Source organism: Podarcis liolepis (assembly GCF_965112155.1).
Source record: "Podarcis liolepis genome assembly, chromosome: 7".
Classification (NCBI taxonomy): domain Eukaryota; kingdom Metazoa; phylum Chordata; class Lepidosauria; order Squamata; family Lacertidae; genus Podarcis; species Podarcis liolepis.
In genome coordinates, this window is record NC_139561.1 from 4164680 (window position 1) to 4181805 (window position 17126).

Sequence of the window (17126 nt, forward strand, 5' to 3'; positions counted from 1 at the left end):
ACCATTTTTAAACCAGTTTTAGATCTGCGCCACAGCCAGCACTGAATAGCACAATAATCATAATAATGTAAATTTAACTCGGTATCCCTGCTAATCACTCTTCTGCCACCAGTGTCCAAAAAAGAACCTTTGCTGTTCGGTTTGATTTGTCAAGAAAATAAATACTAGGCTTCACCACAGGATGGCAAACTTGCAAATAACACACTGAATTAGACACAGATTACTGAGCATTTTATATCATACTTTTTGCTGCTTCAAGTACCTACATTTCTCTATTTTTGCAACAGTCGTCCTTAAGCAAAGCATTGTGCAGATAGAAGGCAGGGAGTGTGAAAGCAGCCTAGCTGAACATGCTACCTAACCCAGACAGACCCCAGGATAGCCCCCCCCCCCTTAATAGCAGCTTGCTTAAAACATATGGCCACCAAAAGGTTTAAGAGTCATACCACAGAGAGAGCCCCTGGCCAAGTGAGGCCAACGCACGCTACTTTCCAGAGCAGCAGACCCCACCCACCCAGGAGCAGGAGCAGCCTGGGTCCCAGGATCTGCCAAGTGGTCGGGCGCTGCAAGTTCTTGGGAACAAAGGCATCCGTGTTTTGTTGAGTCAGAGCATTGGTCTGGCTGGCAGCAGCTCTCCTGGGTTTCAAGCAAGGGGGGGGGTCTTTCCCAGCCCTTCCTGGTGATACCAGGGACTGAACTTAGGAGATTCCGCATGCAGCTAGCCCTGAGCTAAGGCCCTTCCTCTTCCACAAGGTCTACAAGCAGACGCACTGATGCCTCATTGTTAAAAAAAATTAGCCCTTACCTGAAAGCAGCCAAAAAACACTTATAACCAGAGTCCAAACATGAAGGAACACAGCCATAGCGGAAGAAAAAGCCCACTGTTACTGATAAATGTATGATAAATCTCCCCTAAACAAACTGCAAACAATACTTAGGCCACAAACAAAGGGGACCCCTGGATCTTTTATATAGAGCAGCAGTGAAAAGGCAACACCTGGCAAAAGCCTCTTGATTAGGAGGTCAGTTTAACCCCTTGTGTGATGAAGCCCTTCTGCAGCTTGAAGAGCTCACTCAACCAATACAGATCAGATTGCCACCTTTTCCCATCTGGATCTGCTCCTGGGCCTTTAAGAGCAGCCCGGCACTTTGAAGATTAGCAGGTGAAGCCTTTTCCTGTTGTGGGGATTGTAATGACAGAGCTTGTGATTTGGTGATGCTCCCTTAAAGCTAAGGACTTGGCAGTCTGAGGACATGCCCTGCCGTTTCTTAGTCCTAGAGTCCTAAAGTTGGAAGGGACCCTGCAATGCAGGTGGCCAATATGGGGATCAAACCTGGTTATCAACACTGTGCTTTAGCCAACTGAGCTGACTGCCTTCAGTTTCAGTTCTAGCAGAGGGTCTTAGAGGCTCCTCTGAATAAAGCCTCTTTTATAAAACTGCTCCTCATTCCTGGTGCTCAGAAACATTACAGAGATGTACTGATAGCAAAAGTTTTGCCCATTCAGGAATTGCCTTGCTGGATCAGGCCCATAGCTGGCAACGTTTCCCTTTTTTTTAAGGGAAATCCCCTTATTCTGAATAGGATTCCTCGCAAGAAAAGGGGAAAGTTGACAGCTATGATCAGGCCCCCTAGCCCAGCTTTTTTCGCTTCTGGTTTTAGTGTGCTTATTGTGAATTGCATTTATATTTCACTGTTCATGTGAACGGCCCACATTATGTGCTTGGATTGCTGACACAGCAATGTAATAAACAGACAAACAAATAGTTATTTATATAAATAAATAATAGGGGCGTAAAAGGGAGCGTTTCAGCAGGTGCCACTTGAGGCCAGGGATCAGGGCCTGGGGCTGGCATTGCCAGGGACCTGCTGGTGCTCATTCCCCCATTTCTCATACCCTCCAACATTTCTCCGAGGAAAATAAGGACATCCCATTCCTTAATGATAATTTTATTATTTATACCCCACACATCTTACTGGGTTGCCCCAACCACTCTGTTTTTTTTAAATAATATTTTATTAAGTTTTCACAATAAAAGAGCATTCAAGAAAATATACAAAAACAAAGAAAATACAAAATCACAAAATACAATACAAAAATACAAACATTAAGCACATCAAAAGAAAAAAGAGAAAAAAGAGATAAAAACACATATAATAACAAAAAACAAAAATTCCCTCTTTCTTAATTTCTCATCTTCAATTAACTTATTTTCCCGACTTCCTCACGTCTCCCGTTCTTGTATCCTTTTAAAAAATTAATTCAGCAAATTCATATCCTATTATTTTATCTGTTATAAATCCAATCTTACATTTTACTTTGTTGCTAAAACCCCTGCGATTCATTTCAATGTCCTCAACATTCAAAAATTTTACAATATTTCTGCAAATAAATTTTAAATTTCTTCCAATCTTCCTCCACCGACTCCTCTCCCTGGTCTCGGATTCTGCCAGTCATTTCCGCCATCTCCATATAGTCTATTAGTTGCATCTGCCAGTCTTCCAAGGTGGGTAGGTCTTGTGTCTTCCAATGCTTTGCAATGAGGATTCTTGCTGCTGCTGTAGCATACATAAAAAAGGTTCTATCCTTCTTTAACACCGATTGGTCTGCCCCAACCACTCTGGGCAGCGTCCAACATATATAAAAACATGAAAAGTATTAAACATAAAAAACCTTCCCTATGCACAGGATTGCCTTCAGATGGCTCCGGGGTCTGATAACTCCATACCCTCCAACATTTCTCCAATGAAAATAGGGACGTCCTAAGGAAAAGTGGAATCAAATCTAGAATCAAATCAGAAACAGGGACAGCTTCTCTAGATCAGTGATGTCCCTGGAAAATAGGGACACTTGGAGGTTCTGCTTTATTTCACCTCCTTGCTGCTTGCTTGCCAGCCTCATCCAAGCACATCATCATCAGCCAGGAGAAGGAGAAGCTGTTTTCACCGCCATTGCTCACTCCTTCTGAGAAGTGATGGGGATTAGGTCATGATGGAGAGGCCAAGCAGTGGCGACAGTGGCAAGGAAGTGAGCCCACTCAGTGTCCACTACGGGCATTTTGCCCAAGGCCAGCCCCCAGCCCCCATTCTTCATTTCCAAGCTAACACTGCCATAAGTCCATCTGCTTCAGTGCAAAGGTTTTGAACAGCCCAAAGAAAGAGGCACTGTGTCGCTGTTTTCCTGCTCTTATAAGCAGCATTTAGCCACAAGGGGGCAGTCAGACTCAGCTAAACAGAAGAGGATGTGCATCACGTTTGGGGCTCCAGCTCCCATCAGCCCCAGCCAGCACAGCTGTCTGAAACAAAACATCTGGAAGTTACCAGGTTGGCAAAGGCTAATATAAATGGACAGACACATACACACATACCCCATACTAACCCAAATGTCCTTGTTCCCTCTCTGATGTGCTAAACAATATTACAAAGAGATGGAGAACAAATATTGTTTTTAACAGGAGATTAGACAAAATCAGAAAAGTAAGACTTTTTAAGAAGCTGATATTATCTATACTTGGCCTGGCTAGAAGTTTCTGCCTCAAATCGGAAGCTGCGCCTTGGTTTCTGAACATTTTGGAAGTTGAACAGACTTCTGGGACGGATTCCGTTCGACTTCCGAGGTACCACTGTATATCCCACAAGTCCCTGGTTCAAAGTTCGCCTAAGCTATTCCCTTGCCTCAGTAGCCTTTGGGAGTGCCTTGTTGTATCAAGCCCTCATGGAGGTTTATAATGCTGGCCTTGTGTGGCTGAGAGAATGATCGTGATGTGATGTGTAACGTTCTTTGAAATATATTATTACTGCCTTCAAAGGAAATAGGGGCCAGGTGCACACATGAGGGCAGTGGACTGTGTGTACGCATTCATGCGTAAGCAGGCCAGCATGAAAGAATATCTGAATGTTCCATGGCTATCTTTAGGACCTGTGTTGGTGCCCACAAGTGAGTGAACATCTGTGACTGGGATTTTCTAGCTGATTTGGGTGAGTGGGCTGAGATGAAGTAATGCTGCTGGGTAAATTTAGAGCAAACAGAATGTTTCTGGCTGTGGCGGGGGGGGGGTAACTGACACATAGAGCAGGGGTGCCAACTTGAATGAAATATTGTGGGGTCCCAGGTAAGCCCTGCCCTGCACAATCAATCACATTACACGGTGCACACACCCCATTTGAATGGGAATGCCCATCAACTTTGTCGGGGCTCAGCCCCCTCAGATATTTTATTGTGGGGGCTGAAGCCCCCCCAGCCCCTACAGCTGGCTCCTATGACATAGAGACAGAGTCCATTGGTATTTCTGATAGAGGTGAAATAGCAATAAATGAAAGTTCTTGAGAAGGTTCTAGGGTGCTCTTTCCTTTTCTTCACCCTGACTGTAACTTCTGATCTCCCAAATCTGAGAAGGGTTGCTAACTATTTTCTTTTCCTGCCCCTGACCCTGTGTCTTTATAATCTGACATACAGAATTTAAATGGGTGAATCGCTTCCTGGCAAGATATGTGAAAGACCACACACAGGTACTTAATCTTAATCTCTCTTATGCTGCTGTTAAAAAGGCACAGGGGAGGAAAAAGCAGGGGAGGAAATGGAAACCCCAAATTGGCACAATCTTGCCCAAAATTGGTGCCAATGGTAGTGCTGCTTTTCCACCAGTGGCAGATGTGGCACTTCCCATTTCACCTCAGATGATAAAATGGGACGTGCTGCCCCTGTTGGTCTCTGAGGCATCGTTTGACACTCTAACCCAGGATAGACAAAGGCATGGCCCTTGGTAACATTTGGTGCCCCCCAAGCCCAGTCAGTGAGGCACTGGGCTTGGGGAAGGAGACACAAGGCACTGACAGGGTCCTAGAGTTATCCTGCTGATACAAGAATTCTAAGTTCTCAAATATAGAGTAAATGTTCATAAATGTACAAAGCAAACAGACATGTAAGTACCGTATATAAATCACATATCTGAAATAGTACAGGAGAGCAATCCTGAAGCCATAGTCTGGCAAGTATCTGTTAAGATGAGAAAACTATCAATATGGGTAAGAGATTCAGGAACTAAAGTATTTACCATCTCAAAGGAATGGCCAGGCTACCCAGAAAATGCAACCAAGTAAGGTATTATCAGGTATCCTAGCAGAAAGGAGAGAAGCAATACTCTCAAATTTCTGCTGGAGACTGCCTCCTTCAGTGATGTATAGATGATGTTTTTGGGGGTGGCCTTGGGTTAGAGGTGTGGGCAATTTCAAAAGTCTTTATAGGGGCTTGTGCACCATTGTTCTGGGTCTCTCCTACCTCCTTGTAAGGAGGGGAGGGAACTCTGTTGTGACAGAAAAATAAAGCTCTGCCTTGCTTTCTATGGATCTTGCCTCCATCCATTCATCTCTAACTGATCATGGACTTAGGGGACTCAGTACCTTGGGCAGCAAAAGCCAATCCCCTTATTTTTTCTATAACACTGCCTCCTTCCCAAAGCCTAGTTAGTGCTTTCCCAGATTTGGGAAGGAGATCTTAAACCATGGCTGAGAGACTAATGGAGGTTGCAGGTCTAGCTTTGCCTCTACACAAGGTAGGATGTCAGTGGGTTTTCAAAGCACCAGACCTTAGCTGCTGGACTCCGCTGATCAGCTAGTGGCAGGTGTCTGTGATATGCCCATGGTCCTGTATCAGTTGGGTTTTTTCCCCTGGAAGAGGGGAGGATTGGAAAATGTACTCTTTCCCCCTCCTCCCCTCCATCTCAATATCCCACCTGCCACTCACAGCTAATTCCTCCTGCTGACACACAGCCTGGATTCCCCCCCCCCCCAGGGATGGCTGTGGTCTAGACAGGGCAACTTGCCAAGATCCAGAGATGGACTGATTGAGGGCAAGCAGAGGTCAACTAAAGCTCTTGGCCTCTGCGAGGAAGGGGGCATCAATCTTTCTCTGCCAGCTGCCTTGACAAAAACATCAGAGGTAAGGTCAAGCCACATGGCCACAGCTAAGCTTCCACGAGCTTATTCTGTAATCAAATCAAAGTTCTGTACCAAAGGAACACCAATATTATTTTAAGCAGCTAGCGCGGAACAGCAATGAAGCATCTGAGCTAGACTCCTGGGTTCAAAGCTTACATCACTGCAGCCATAAACTCTTCAGGACTGGTGACATGACCGATGAGAACTTTTGACAAATTGAAGGGTTTTATTTTTAAAAAAGAGACCACTTCATAGAATCATAGAATCATAGAATCATAGAATCATAGAATCATAGAGTTGGAAGAGACCACAAGGGCCATCGAGTCCAACCCCCTGCCAAGCAGGAAACACCATCAGAGCACTCCTGACATATGGTTGTCAAGCCTCTGCTTAAAGACCTCCAAAGTAGGAGACTCCACCACACTCCTTGGCAGCAAATTCCACTGTCAAACAGCTCTTACTGTCAGGAAGTTCTTCCTAATGTTTAGGTGGAATCTTCTTTCTTGTAGTTTGGATCCATTGCTCCGTGTCCGCTTCTCTGGAGCAGCAGAAAACAACCTTTCTCCCTCCTCTATGTGACATCCTTTTATATATTTGAACATGGCTATCATATCACCCCTTAACCTCCTCTTCTCCAGGCTAAACATGCCCAGCTCCCTTAGCCGTTCCTCATAAGGCATCGTTTCCAGGCCTTTGACCATTTTGGTTGCCCTCCTCTGGACACGTTCCAGTTTGTCAGTGTCCTTCTTGAATTGTGGTGCCCAGAACTGGACACTTGCAGTGTGGATGCATCCTACTTTAAAGATAAAGGTAAAGGGAGCCCTGACCATTAGGTCTAGTCGTGACCGACTCTGGGGTTGCGGTGCTCATCTCGCTCTATAGGCCTAGGGAGCTGGCGTTTGTCCACAGATAGCTTCCGGGTCATGTGGCCAGCATGACTAAGCCGCTTCTGGCGAACCAGAGCAGCGCACGGAAACGCCGTTTACCTTCCCACCAGAGCGGTACCTATTTATCTACTTGCACTTTGATGTGCTTTTGAACTGCTAGGTTGGCAGGAGCATCCTACTTTAGCCTTTGCTAAATGGGTTTGCCTTGCCTTCCAGGGTTCAAGAAGTTGTGTCAGCTGGGCAAAATGTGTGTGTGTGTACAACATCAAGCTATATATTTGTTCAACTTGTCTAAAAACTTGTTGCATTGGTTTTACCTTCTTCCTCTGTTGGTTTTACTTGTGTTCCAGAAGATAAAAGTGGGCTACACCTATAAAGATGTCTTGGCCATGGCTTGCTGGCTTTCCAGCGCAGACATAGAAATTGTTCAAGCCAGTCATCCTTGGCAGCAAGGGAACATACAGAGGGGACAGAGCAAGCGCTGGTCTGCTCTGGGAGTGACTTCTCTGCATACTTGGAAGCAGACTGGGAAGGGTGATGGGGAGCAGCAGGCAGCCAGGAACCTAAGCTGGGAACGAGCCAAGTCCCAAAGGCATGAGCTTCTCCATCCTGGCTGGGGCTCAGAGGGCTGAAATGATATCCTGATACCCAGGACTCCTGTTCCTTTTCATACTCAGGTATCAACAATCCTTGGGATGCAAGGTGCCATTAAACCAATACCGTGATAAATAAGGAAAAGACTGAGCCAGTCTCAAAGAGACTCAAGAAGCAATATAAAAACTGGTTGTTTATTGCAACAGGTAATAATAAATATAAAGTGCAAAAGACATTTACAGTCAATGTCAGTCGAGAAAGAGGGGCTCCTCTTTCTTCCACAAGTGTACAAACTGTATATTGCGGGAGAGGGGGCAGAAAGATGTCAGTGGGCACGATCCCCCAGAAAGTTTGCCTGTGCAAGCCTCATTGAAATGAGTGGGAGGTACACAGGACAGCCCAGTGAGTTTACAACAACACCCTGGGGAAGGGACGGAGGGGTTTATTTGGCTGCAGTGGGTGTTGTCCATTCTCAGTGCATTCAGAAGAAGAGAGCCCCTTCCCTACCCCACCCCCACCCCGCCTCCATACCAGAAGGCAGGGTACTTGCCTGTTCTTCCCCCAGGGCTGGGGGAGGGGGACAGCTGTACAATTGGCAGTGAATTCTCCCCTCTTGATCTGGGGATGCGGAACCCAACTCTCACCCTAATAAAGCTTATCGACTCCCAGTTTCACAGCATATATGAATAACGAGCAATCCGTTACGGATGGAGCTTGACGATCTATGGCTGACCTGCATAAGGCTGGAGACCAGAGGCAAGCAGCTCATACCGCTTGGACAATGGAGACAGAGTAGTTCAAGTGTATAATCTTACTTCCTATGCTTAAAATCTGGCCTACAGTTGACTTGAGGATAGTCGGGTGAAGATAGCCAACCAAGCTTCTTTTTAAAAGGACCTCTCACTTACATATTACTCAGTCTTTAAAGCTTCAGTGAAACAGCTTCAGTTTTTCTGACAGAAGGCAGAGAGAAGCCTTTAAATGTGGAAGTGTGCTATCAATTCCTGCATAGGGCCAGCTGATCAAGATGTAGAAAAGGAGGGACACTGGAGTGCCTTAGCCATAGGACTATCAAGTCACCTCCATTCAACCTGAATTCTCATGCTGAAGGGAGAATTAGGCCAGTTGCAGTTAAGTCTTCTTCAGCTTTTTCAAACCTGGGACTCACCTTAAGTCCAAACAAGCATTGAAGGACATACTTGTTTTGTCCTTTTGGCAAGCCACAACCCAGCAGTGATTCCCAGTGCACCAGCTGAAGGGGTGGCACAGTGGTGAACAGACTGTTGGGACACGAGCAAGGAGGACTCAGGTTCCCAAAGGCCAACTCAGCCCATGGAACTTAGAGGGTGTCTAGATGCCAGTCACCCTCTCTGGTTAACCTCTCTCTCAAAAGCTGTTGGGAGGGTCAAATGAGAAGAGCCTTCTTCATGCCACCTTAAGCTCCACGAAGGAAGGGTGAGATACACACCGGCAACGGCTATCCAACTATAAGCCTCTCGCTGGCTTGTTCACATTTTATACTTCACTTTGACATCAGCATACCATATAGGTACAATGGCTTAGCCCAGCCTTTGCTAACTTGGTGTCCTCCAGATCTACAACTCCCCCAGTGTCCGAAACATCTGGAGAACACCAGACTGCTGAAGGCTGGATTAGCACAATATCATTGCATTACGATAATCAGTTCCCACTTCCCCAGGTAGCTTCAACCTCAAAAAAAGAAAACCTTCTGATAATCCTATCAGGAGTTTGCAGCACAGCTGCATTACCATTGCTAGGATATGGTGCCACAGTGTTAAGCTGCAATTATTTGCATTTGGGGTGAGTGTGGACAGTAATGATCAATGAGCGCTGGCTTTGGACTGTAGCAGAGAAGGAGAGAATGCATCACCTGAAGAGATCTGGCCTTAAAGCTCTTCCCCAACAAAGGGACAGGACAGCTTCCCAACACACAGTTGGAGCCACCCTCTTTTCTTCACTCCTGATACACTCTTGTTTTGCTTTTGTAGTCATGAGATTGAAGTCAGGATTTAGTGCAATAGAAAACAAATGAACAAAAACCACAACATTGTCCTTTGCTGCAGCACCCGCTTGGAGATGTAAACAGAAACACACATTATCAGTCTTTTTGTCCGCAGAGAGGAAGGTTGCCCCACGCTCCCAGCTGGGTCTGTGGGGCGGCTGGGCTAATGACACAGCACCTCCGTCTCGAACTGCAGGAGCTGCCCCATGAAGCCAAAGTTGGGAGAGATCACCCCACGGCGCTGCTTGACAAAGTCGAAGGCCTCTTCCAGCCGCACCCGGCGGCTCTGGATCAAGTAGGCAAGGCAAATGGTGGCCGAACGGGAGATGCCAGCTTGGCAGTGCACCAGGACGCGCCCACTGCTGTTCTTCACCGAATCTGCAGGAGGAGCAAGCAAGAAGAGCCACGTAAGAGACAGCCCACAAGAGCAGCGCAGCCCTAGAGCCAGAAGCAGCCATATCCAAGGAGCAAGGTGCATTTATGGGGCAAGGGGGCCATTTTTGCTGCCTGCATGGTAGGAGGCAGGATGTAGCTTAGTGGTAGAGCATCTGCTCTGCATGCAGAAGGTCCCAAGTTCAATCCCTGGCATCTCCAGGGAGGGCTGCAGCCACTGCCAGCCAGTGTACCCAATATAGATCTAGATGGGCCAATATGAGGCAGCTTGCTGTTTTCCTAATCCATAAGACGGGGAATCTTCTACCAAGTTACTTCTCAAAAGAAGGGGGGTGCATCTGTGTGTTTGCTTGGCATTCTGCGTGGTACAGCTTTGGAGGTCAACCCCCAACTGTCTAAAAAACTGTCTTGTCACTCACAACATTAAGCAAAGTAGAGGCTCAAAGAATATCAGTGTGCCATGGGAATAGCAAATCTCTTCCACTATCACCAGGGATAACTTAATCCTCTGGAATATGAGGCAGGTATGGATGACAGTTTCTCTACCACACATCTGCCCCCGTTTGTGGCAAAATCTTCCCTACAAAGTGGCAAGACGATGCAGACAACCAAGCTCACCACCAGGGAATGAGAGCTCTCTGCGCAGAAAAGGTTTGCCTGACTGGTCACCTGCACTTACCAATGAAGTCAATGGCTTCCTGGAACCACACACTGATCTCCGCCATGTGGTTGTCTTCCACTGGGATGCTCTTGTACAGAAACTGCCCTTCGAAGTAGTTGGGGCAGCTGGAGGAGACGTTGAGCACAGCAGTGATTCCGAGGGACTCCAGAACCTCCCGGTTGGAGGAGTGGTAGCAGCTGCCCAGGTAGAGGAATGGCAGAATCTCCACTGGGCCCCCCTGCAGAAGAGAAAGAACAAGGAGAGGGCACCCATCAGTCTTTGTGCCAAAATAGGATTGGTGGTGAATATTGTAGGGATGAACCAAGTACTGTTACTACTATGCTATCAAGGTTTATTAGTAGATTAATAAACTAAGCTGATAATGCCAAGGTTGCAGGTTCAATCCCTGTATGGCGCAGCTGCATATTCGCGCACTGCAGTGGGTTGGACTAGATGACCCTCAGGGTCCCTTCCAACCCCACATTTCTATGATTCTATCATTTAGTTGGTTAATGGGCAAGAGCTTTGAGCTGAAGACACTTTTGCTTTTTTAAAAAAGGTTATTTGAGTCTTGTATGTTACTGCAAAGGGGAGGAAAGAAAAAAACATTACAGATAACCCTTCCTTCTAACAAAACTTTTGCTGATTAAACTATAAATTCTTGGATTTCCTTGGATATCTTCACAACCATCTATATAGAGGTTTTGGTAATAGGCAATCGTAAAAAAAGAATAACTGATTTAAGTTTTTAAAATTCATCTGTTACTAGACAGACCATAGGAACCAACTAGGGGGGCCGGGGGGGCTGAGGGCCCCCCAAAATGCTCGAGAGCTGGGCCTCAAAAAAAATCTGCAGTTGCCATGTGCGCATGCTGGGGCAAGGCAGTGCGCTTGAGACAGACAGTGCATCAGGTGAAATCCTTAAAGTAGGTGACAGCCTTGGTGGTTACCAGCTCCAAGCCTCAGGGAGAGGGTGGACAGGAACACCTGAATAAATATACCTTTATGCAGTCTCAATTGTATTTTGTCATGTGAGCAGTAATTTTACTAAGATTACTCACATAGCAAAGTCTAGACAGTGCAATTAAATGGCCCAGAATATTAATTTTAAAAAATATCTGCTTAGAGTAATATGGGGGGAGGGGGGGAATTGGTATTTCGACTTCTTGCTGCTTTGGTCTCCAGATTCACATGAACTTACCTGGTCATACAAGGGAGTAATTGCTTCTGTGCTGTTGTCTTCAGGGCTTTGGAGAGCAGGAGATGGAGATGGAGGCGATGTGGCAGGTGTTGGCGATGTCAAGCACAGTTCCGGAAAATTGGCTTGGAAATTCTCAAAGCCACCTAAACACCAGAAGAGTGGAGAGTTTTTATTGTGTATCTCAACTGAGGATGAATGTTATACAGATGCAACCGTTAAGGACAATATTGGATTCAAATAGTTTATAGTAACCACACATTTCATTCAGATCTATTCATAATAGTGATTAATCTACTTTGCCTTTAAAATACACTTTCATTAAAAAGTACCTGCAGTGACACCACTATTGTGGCCACAAACTATAACTTGTGTTTGTGATATCTTGTATGATTGATTATTTTTATGCATGGATGGGCCCAGATTTACTGCTGTCAGTAACAAATGTATTTATTTGGTATCTGGTGTTGTGTTTTTTTGGTCTTCATGCAGCCTGATGAAGGTGCAACATTATGTGTCAGAGCAAGAGTGATATGGCTCTGCATGCAGTATCAAAAGCAGACATGGTTACAATACTGAAGGTGCTAATCAGATTAGCGAATGACCTGTACACTTTAGCGCCAGGGCAGCCATTGCGGAAGGGATTTGTACATCCACCGCTTTAATTCCAATTTAGTTGCCACTACAGCAGCCAGACTTAGCTGCAAGTAACCTTGGGAACAGCTGGGATGAGTCTGCTTCGGATACAGCAATTCTATTCCAGGGCTATCCTGGCTTTATGTTAATGCCTCCTAATTAAACTAAAAAAAATAAAATCTCCCCTAAAACTGAATTTTCTTCAGTTTTCCCAATTAAAGATGCAGTCGGACTCAAAGGGAAAAGGTGAGGAACTCAACTAAGCGTAAACGCCTTGCCTTGGCAAATTAAAGCCTCTGGAAAGATTGCCGTAATACATCAAGGCTTTTTATTTTTTCCTATCAAGTCAAAGCGGGGTGTTTGAACTTGAAGCAACTCCTTTCCACCCCAAAATAATTATAATTATTAATGTTATCCTGCTCTCCATCCCAAAATAGCACAGGATAGTTTAATAAATATAAATAGTTTATTAAATATAATAAACTATTATATTTTAATAGTTTAATAAATATAAATAGATTGCCTCTTGACTAAGATCTACTTAGAGTAGGCCTCCTGAAATTAATAGGCCTAAGGTAGTAATGTCCATTAATCCCAATGGGTCTACTCCGAGTAGGCCTAGCATTTGATGTAACCTATCATGTACGTCCATGTAGAGTGGGGAAATAGAGAGGCTGTGAGTGGCCCACCGTCACCTAGTGGGGTGGGGATCTGAACCCTTCCGGGGGCCACCATCTACGGCCCCCTCCCTCCCTTCCTGCAAGCCCCATCCCAAAGACTCCCCCCTCCCTCCCTCTCCTGGGAGAGGGTCGTCTCTCGCCCCCCTCCCCCGGAAGTCCACCTGGCGGCGGGGCTCACCTTGCAGCAGGTAGATGTGCGAGGTGCCGGCCCGCTCCTCCCGCAGCAGCGCGTTGAGCAGCAGGCGGGCCAGGCTGTCGGGGCGCAGCGCGGCCGGCGAGCGGCTGGCCTCGTCCAGCACCACCAGGTGGCTGAGCTCGCCCTTGCGCAGCCGGGCCAGCAGCGCCCGGTCGGGGAGCAGCCAGTCCAGGCTGACGGCGCTCCGGCCGCGGGAGCGGCGCCGCAGCAGCCCGTTCCAGTGCACGGGCCGCGAGTCCAGCAGGCGCGCCTGGCAGAAGGCCAGGAAGGGCCGGCAGTCCAGCGCCAGCGTGCGCGCGCTCTCCCGGGGGTCCCGCAGCAGCGCGGCCAGGCCGGAGCTGGCCAGGGGCACCACCTCCTCGATCACCATCCTTGCGCCGGCCCAGGAAATCCTTGCAAACGAGAGGAGTCAAGGTGGCTGGAAGCGGGCGAGCTTTGGCGCAACAGTCCCGGCGATGCCCGCGGAGGATGCTACTTTCGTCCCAGTCTGCAGCCCAGTTCCGCGCGGGAGCTTAAGTACCGCGCCGCTCGCGGGTGGCGCTCCTCCCCGGGCCGCCATATATGGAAGTCTGCGTCACCGAGGAACTCCCCGGCCGGGCCCTTCCCCCTCACGTGGAGGCAGAGGAGCCGCGCTCGGGCCGCGCCGGCGGATCCGGAGGCAGCCAGACGGAATGAGATGATCCGCCTTGGCCCATATTGGGGAGGAACTGTTTCCTTTTCGTGCCAATCTCTTCCGTCACCAGACCTCAAAGCAGCCGCAGGTGGAAGTGAGAGACTCGCCTGCTAAGAGGATCAGCCTGGCCCCTGAGAACGGGAATCTGCGCCTAATCTTTCCCTTAAAACTCTCAAGGACTACACGTAGGTGTGAATGGGCCACTGTAGGCGTAATACACTACAGAAACATTTTGCATATTTCCTTCCTTCAGCTCAAAGGGGTCTTTTCGGTGAACTGCATTTAGCAGCCAATAATCATGGAATCAATTAACTGTCTGCGGACTTGGAAGAGACCCGAGCGTCCTCTGTTCCAACCCCTTGCAACGCAGAAATCACAGCTAAGAAACCCCTGACAGATGACCACCCCCGCCGCTGTTTAAAAACCTCCAATGAAGGGTTAGTCCACAGCTTCCCAAGGCAGTTCCTTCCACTGTCAAACAGCTCCTAGCTTCAGAACATTCTTCATATTTCGTTGGAATTTCCTTTTTTGCAATTTGAATCAATTGGTTTGGGTCCTACCCTTCAGAGCAGCAGAAAGCAAATTTGCTCCGTCTTCCATGGGACAACCCTTCAGATATTTGGATAGTTAAGTGTTTTTATTTATTTACTTGATTCTCAACTGTTGTCAAGAAATCTAATAAAGTCTTGTCTCTTTTTTTTTCTTTTGGTGTGCTGGGCCTAGTTGATCACACAAAAAGAGTGTGTGTGTGTGTGTGTGTGTGTGTGAGAGAGAGAGAGAGAGAGAGAGAGAGAGAGAGAGAGAGAGCTGTCCATCAAATGTATTTCCATCCTGTGCCCCCACAATCATCTAAAAATTATGCTTGGGAATTATTTCCCCTTCCTCACCTGCGGCAGTTGTCTGCTTTGTCATAACAAATTAGCACATACAGTGGTACCTCGGGTTACAGGCGCTTCAAGTTACAGATGCTTCAGGTTACAGACTCCACTAATCCAGAAATAGTACCTCGGATTAAGAACTTTGCTTCAGGATGAGAACAAAAATCGTGCAGTGGCGGCGCAGCAGCAGTGGGAGGCCCCATTAGCTAAAGTGTTGCCTCAGGTTAAGAATGGTTTCAGATTAAGAATGGACCTCCAGAACAAATCAAGTTCTTAACCTGAGGTACCACTGTACAGGCTCCCTGGGAAGAAAGAATTCAGCCAAAAGGATCATCCTCTCCTCCTGCCAGCAGGTAGTGCTGCAGTCATTAAGTGATTCAGTTATCCAAGGATAGGCTTCTCAAGAGATTAAGACACAGCAGTGTTGCAAAATAATCTAGGATGTTCTCTCCTGATATGCCTTACCTGATTTGTGTTCCCCGACCTGCAACCCTCCTGAACTCCTGTTCATGTGCCACCTGAACATACACAACAGCTGTGTCCCAAATGTACACACCTCAGCTTAACTGCAAAGTGAATGTGGCTTCTTATGTTTTGTTATTTCAGATAAAAGCTGGTCTGAGGTGAAAGGCATCCAACAGGAGTATTCATAAGAAACTACAGGACAGACACAGATTGTGGCAAATGTTACCTGTACTCTGCTTCAAACCCCAGTGGGGGAGCACACTGGAGGCAGAGTAAACAGTAATGTGTATACAGCCTAGGACTACAGCCCTGGGCACAATTAGCTTGGGTGTAAGTCCCAGTTAACTCAAAGGTGCTCTGAATAGACAAGTGCAAGGTTCCACTGTAAACTGCTGTATTGAAGCCTATTCCAGATCTGCTGGGAGGTGGGGCTCAGTCAACAAGGGAGGAATATGAGCAGATTCAGGTCCTGAGGGCGAGTTTCAGCTGAGAATAAGAACTAAAAGCTTAAGACTTAATGAACAAATGTGAATTCCATCATCCCAGAGAAGAGAAGGAGGTGAAACTGGCAGCTACAGTGTGGAGTTCTTAACTCTTGTATACCGGAAACTGAAGGCAATAAACAACATGCCTTATTGGTTTTGATGAGGGTTATAAATATCGTACGTATTGAGTACCATTTAATAAGCAGCCTCTGACTTTTATAGGGAATTCCACAGTAGCATTTAGGATATTGGAAACACAACTTGAAACTGCAGAATGGAGACTCCTTGTTCATTTTTCTTAATTAGGATATAGAGCAAAATTGGATCCTGAACTGGAATATTTTCAGATCCATGTTTTTAGATCAGGTGATGCTGCTGCTTTTTATATTGTTTCTTAAACGTCTGCCTGGTCTGCGCAATACGGACTAAGCAAGGACAATAAAATGCATTTTGAGGAATCACACAAGGTCACGTGAATGTATGCTCAGCTGATTTCCACGAGAAGCTGGTCATACACTGAATGAACACTCAGGCAGGCCTACACAGTGGCCTTTGAGGAAGAGCATGAACCTGGTGCCTAGGGAAGGGCAAATGCACACAACTCAAAACAAGCCTATGAGGCTAAATTCAAATCACTTTACAACTAGCCACTCTAGAGCCAAATATAAAGCCATACAGTGGTACCTCTGGTTGCGAACGGGATCCGTTCCAGAGCCCCGTTCGCAACCTGAGCAGAATGCAACCTGCGCCTGCGGGTCACAATTTGCCGCTTGTGCACATGCGCGTGACGTTATTTTGAGCACCTGCGCATGCGCAAGCGGCAAAAGCCGGAAGTAACCCATTCCGTTACTTCCGGGTCGCCGCGGGACACAACCTGAAAAGATTTAACCTGAAGTGTCTTTAACCCGAGCTATGACTGCATCTGTGTTTTCCAGCGGCCATTCAGAGTCATTTTGAATGCCGCTGAAGACCAAACACTATGTTACACCTGCCGTATAGTTAGGACTGTCCTGACCGTTATCCAGGGCAAGAGCCCCATGGCTTTTCTTCCCTGGTTGGCCCCCTCTGCTGCCCCCTGTCCTGGCCACCCTAAACCAGCTGTCAGTGGCTGCTATAGATGGGGTGGGAGGTGCTATTCCATCAGAGACGGAAGGAAGATGCAGTTACCAGTTCAGTTGACTTTTGTACATGGGAAGTTGTCATCTTGCCCTTTGCCTCAGGGGGTGAAATGTCTTATAGTTTGCCCTTGAAAAAAACAAAAGCTGTCACATGGTGGAGTTAGGAAACTGAGCAGGATAAGGACCATGGCCTGGGGAGCACAAGCTTAAACCGTTGTCTCTACCACAGTCCCTCTGCTCAGCACCAGCTATTCACTAGGTGGAGAAAAGGTCTTGTTGGTGCCTATTTCTTAAAAAACAAA

General features: G+C 46.9%; 1 protein-coding gene across 1 annotated transcript; it reads right to left on the reverse strand.

Annotated features, from left to right (window-relative positions):
• Nucleotides 1–7593: 7593 nt before the first annotated feature.
• On the reverse strand, nucleotides 7594–13764 carry DUSP2 (dual specificity phosphatase 2). Its single transcript, XM_083513961.1, has 4 exons — nucleotides 13188–13764; nucleotides 11697–11839; nucleotides 10514–10733; nucleotides 7594–9819 (listed from the first exon to the last, which is right to left on the reverse strand). Exons 1-4 carry the CDS (start codon nucleotides 13573–13575, stop codon nucleotides 9605–9607), a joined length of 966 nt encoding a protein of 321 aa, XP_083370087.1. The 5' UTR covers nucleotides 13576–13764; the 3' UTR covers nucleotides 7594–9604.
• Nucleotides 13765–17126: the final 3362 nt, after the last annotated feature.

Coding starts and splice junctions, on each gene's coding strand:
- DUSP2 (XM_083513961.1), bottom strand. CDS start 13,575: ATGGTGATCGAGGAGGTGGTGCCCCTGGCCAGCTCCGGCCTGGCCGCG. Junction 11,840..13,187: donor GCACATCTACCTGCTGCAAG/GTGAGCCCCGCC, acceptor TCTGGTGTTTAG/GTGGCTTTGAGAATTTCCAA. Junction 9,820..10,513: donor GGAAGCCATTGACTTCATTG/GTAAGTGCAGGT, acceptor CTCCTCCTGCAG/ATTCGGTGAAGAACAGCAGT.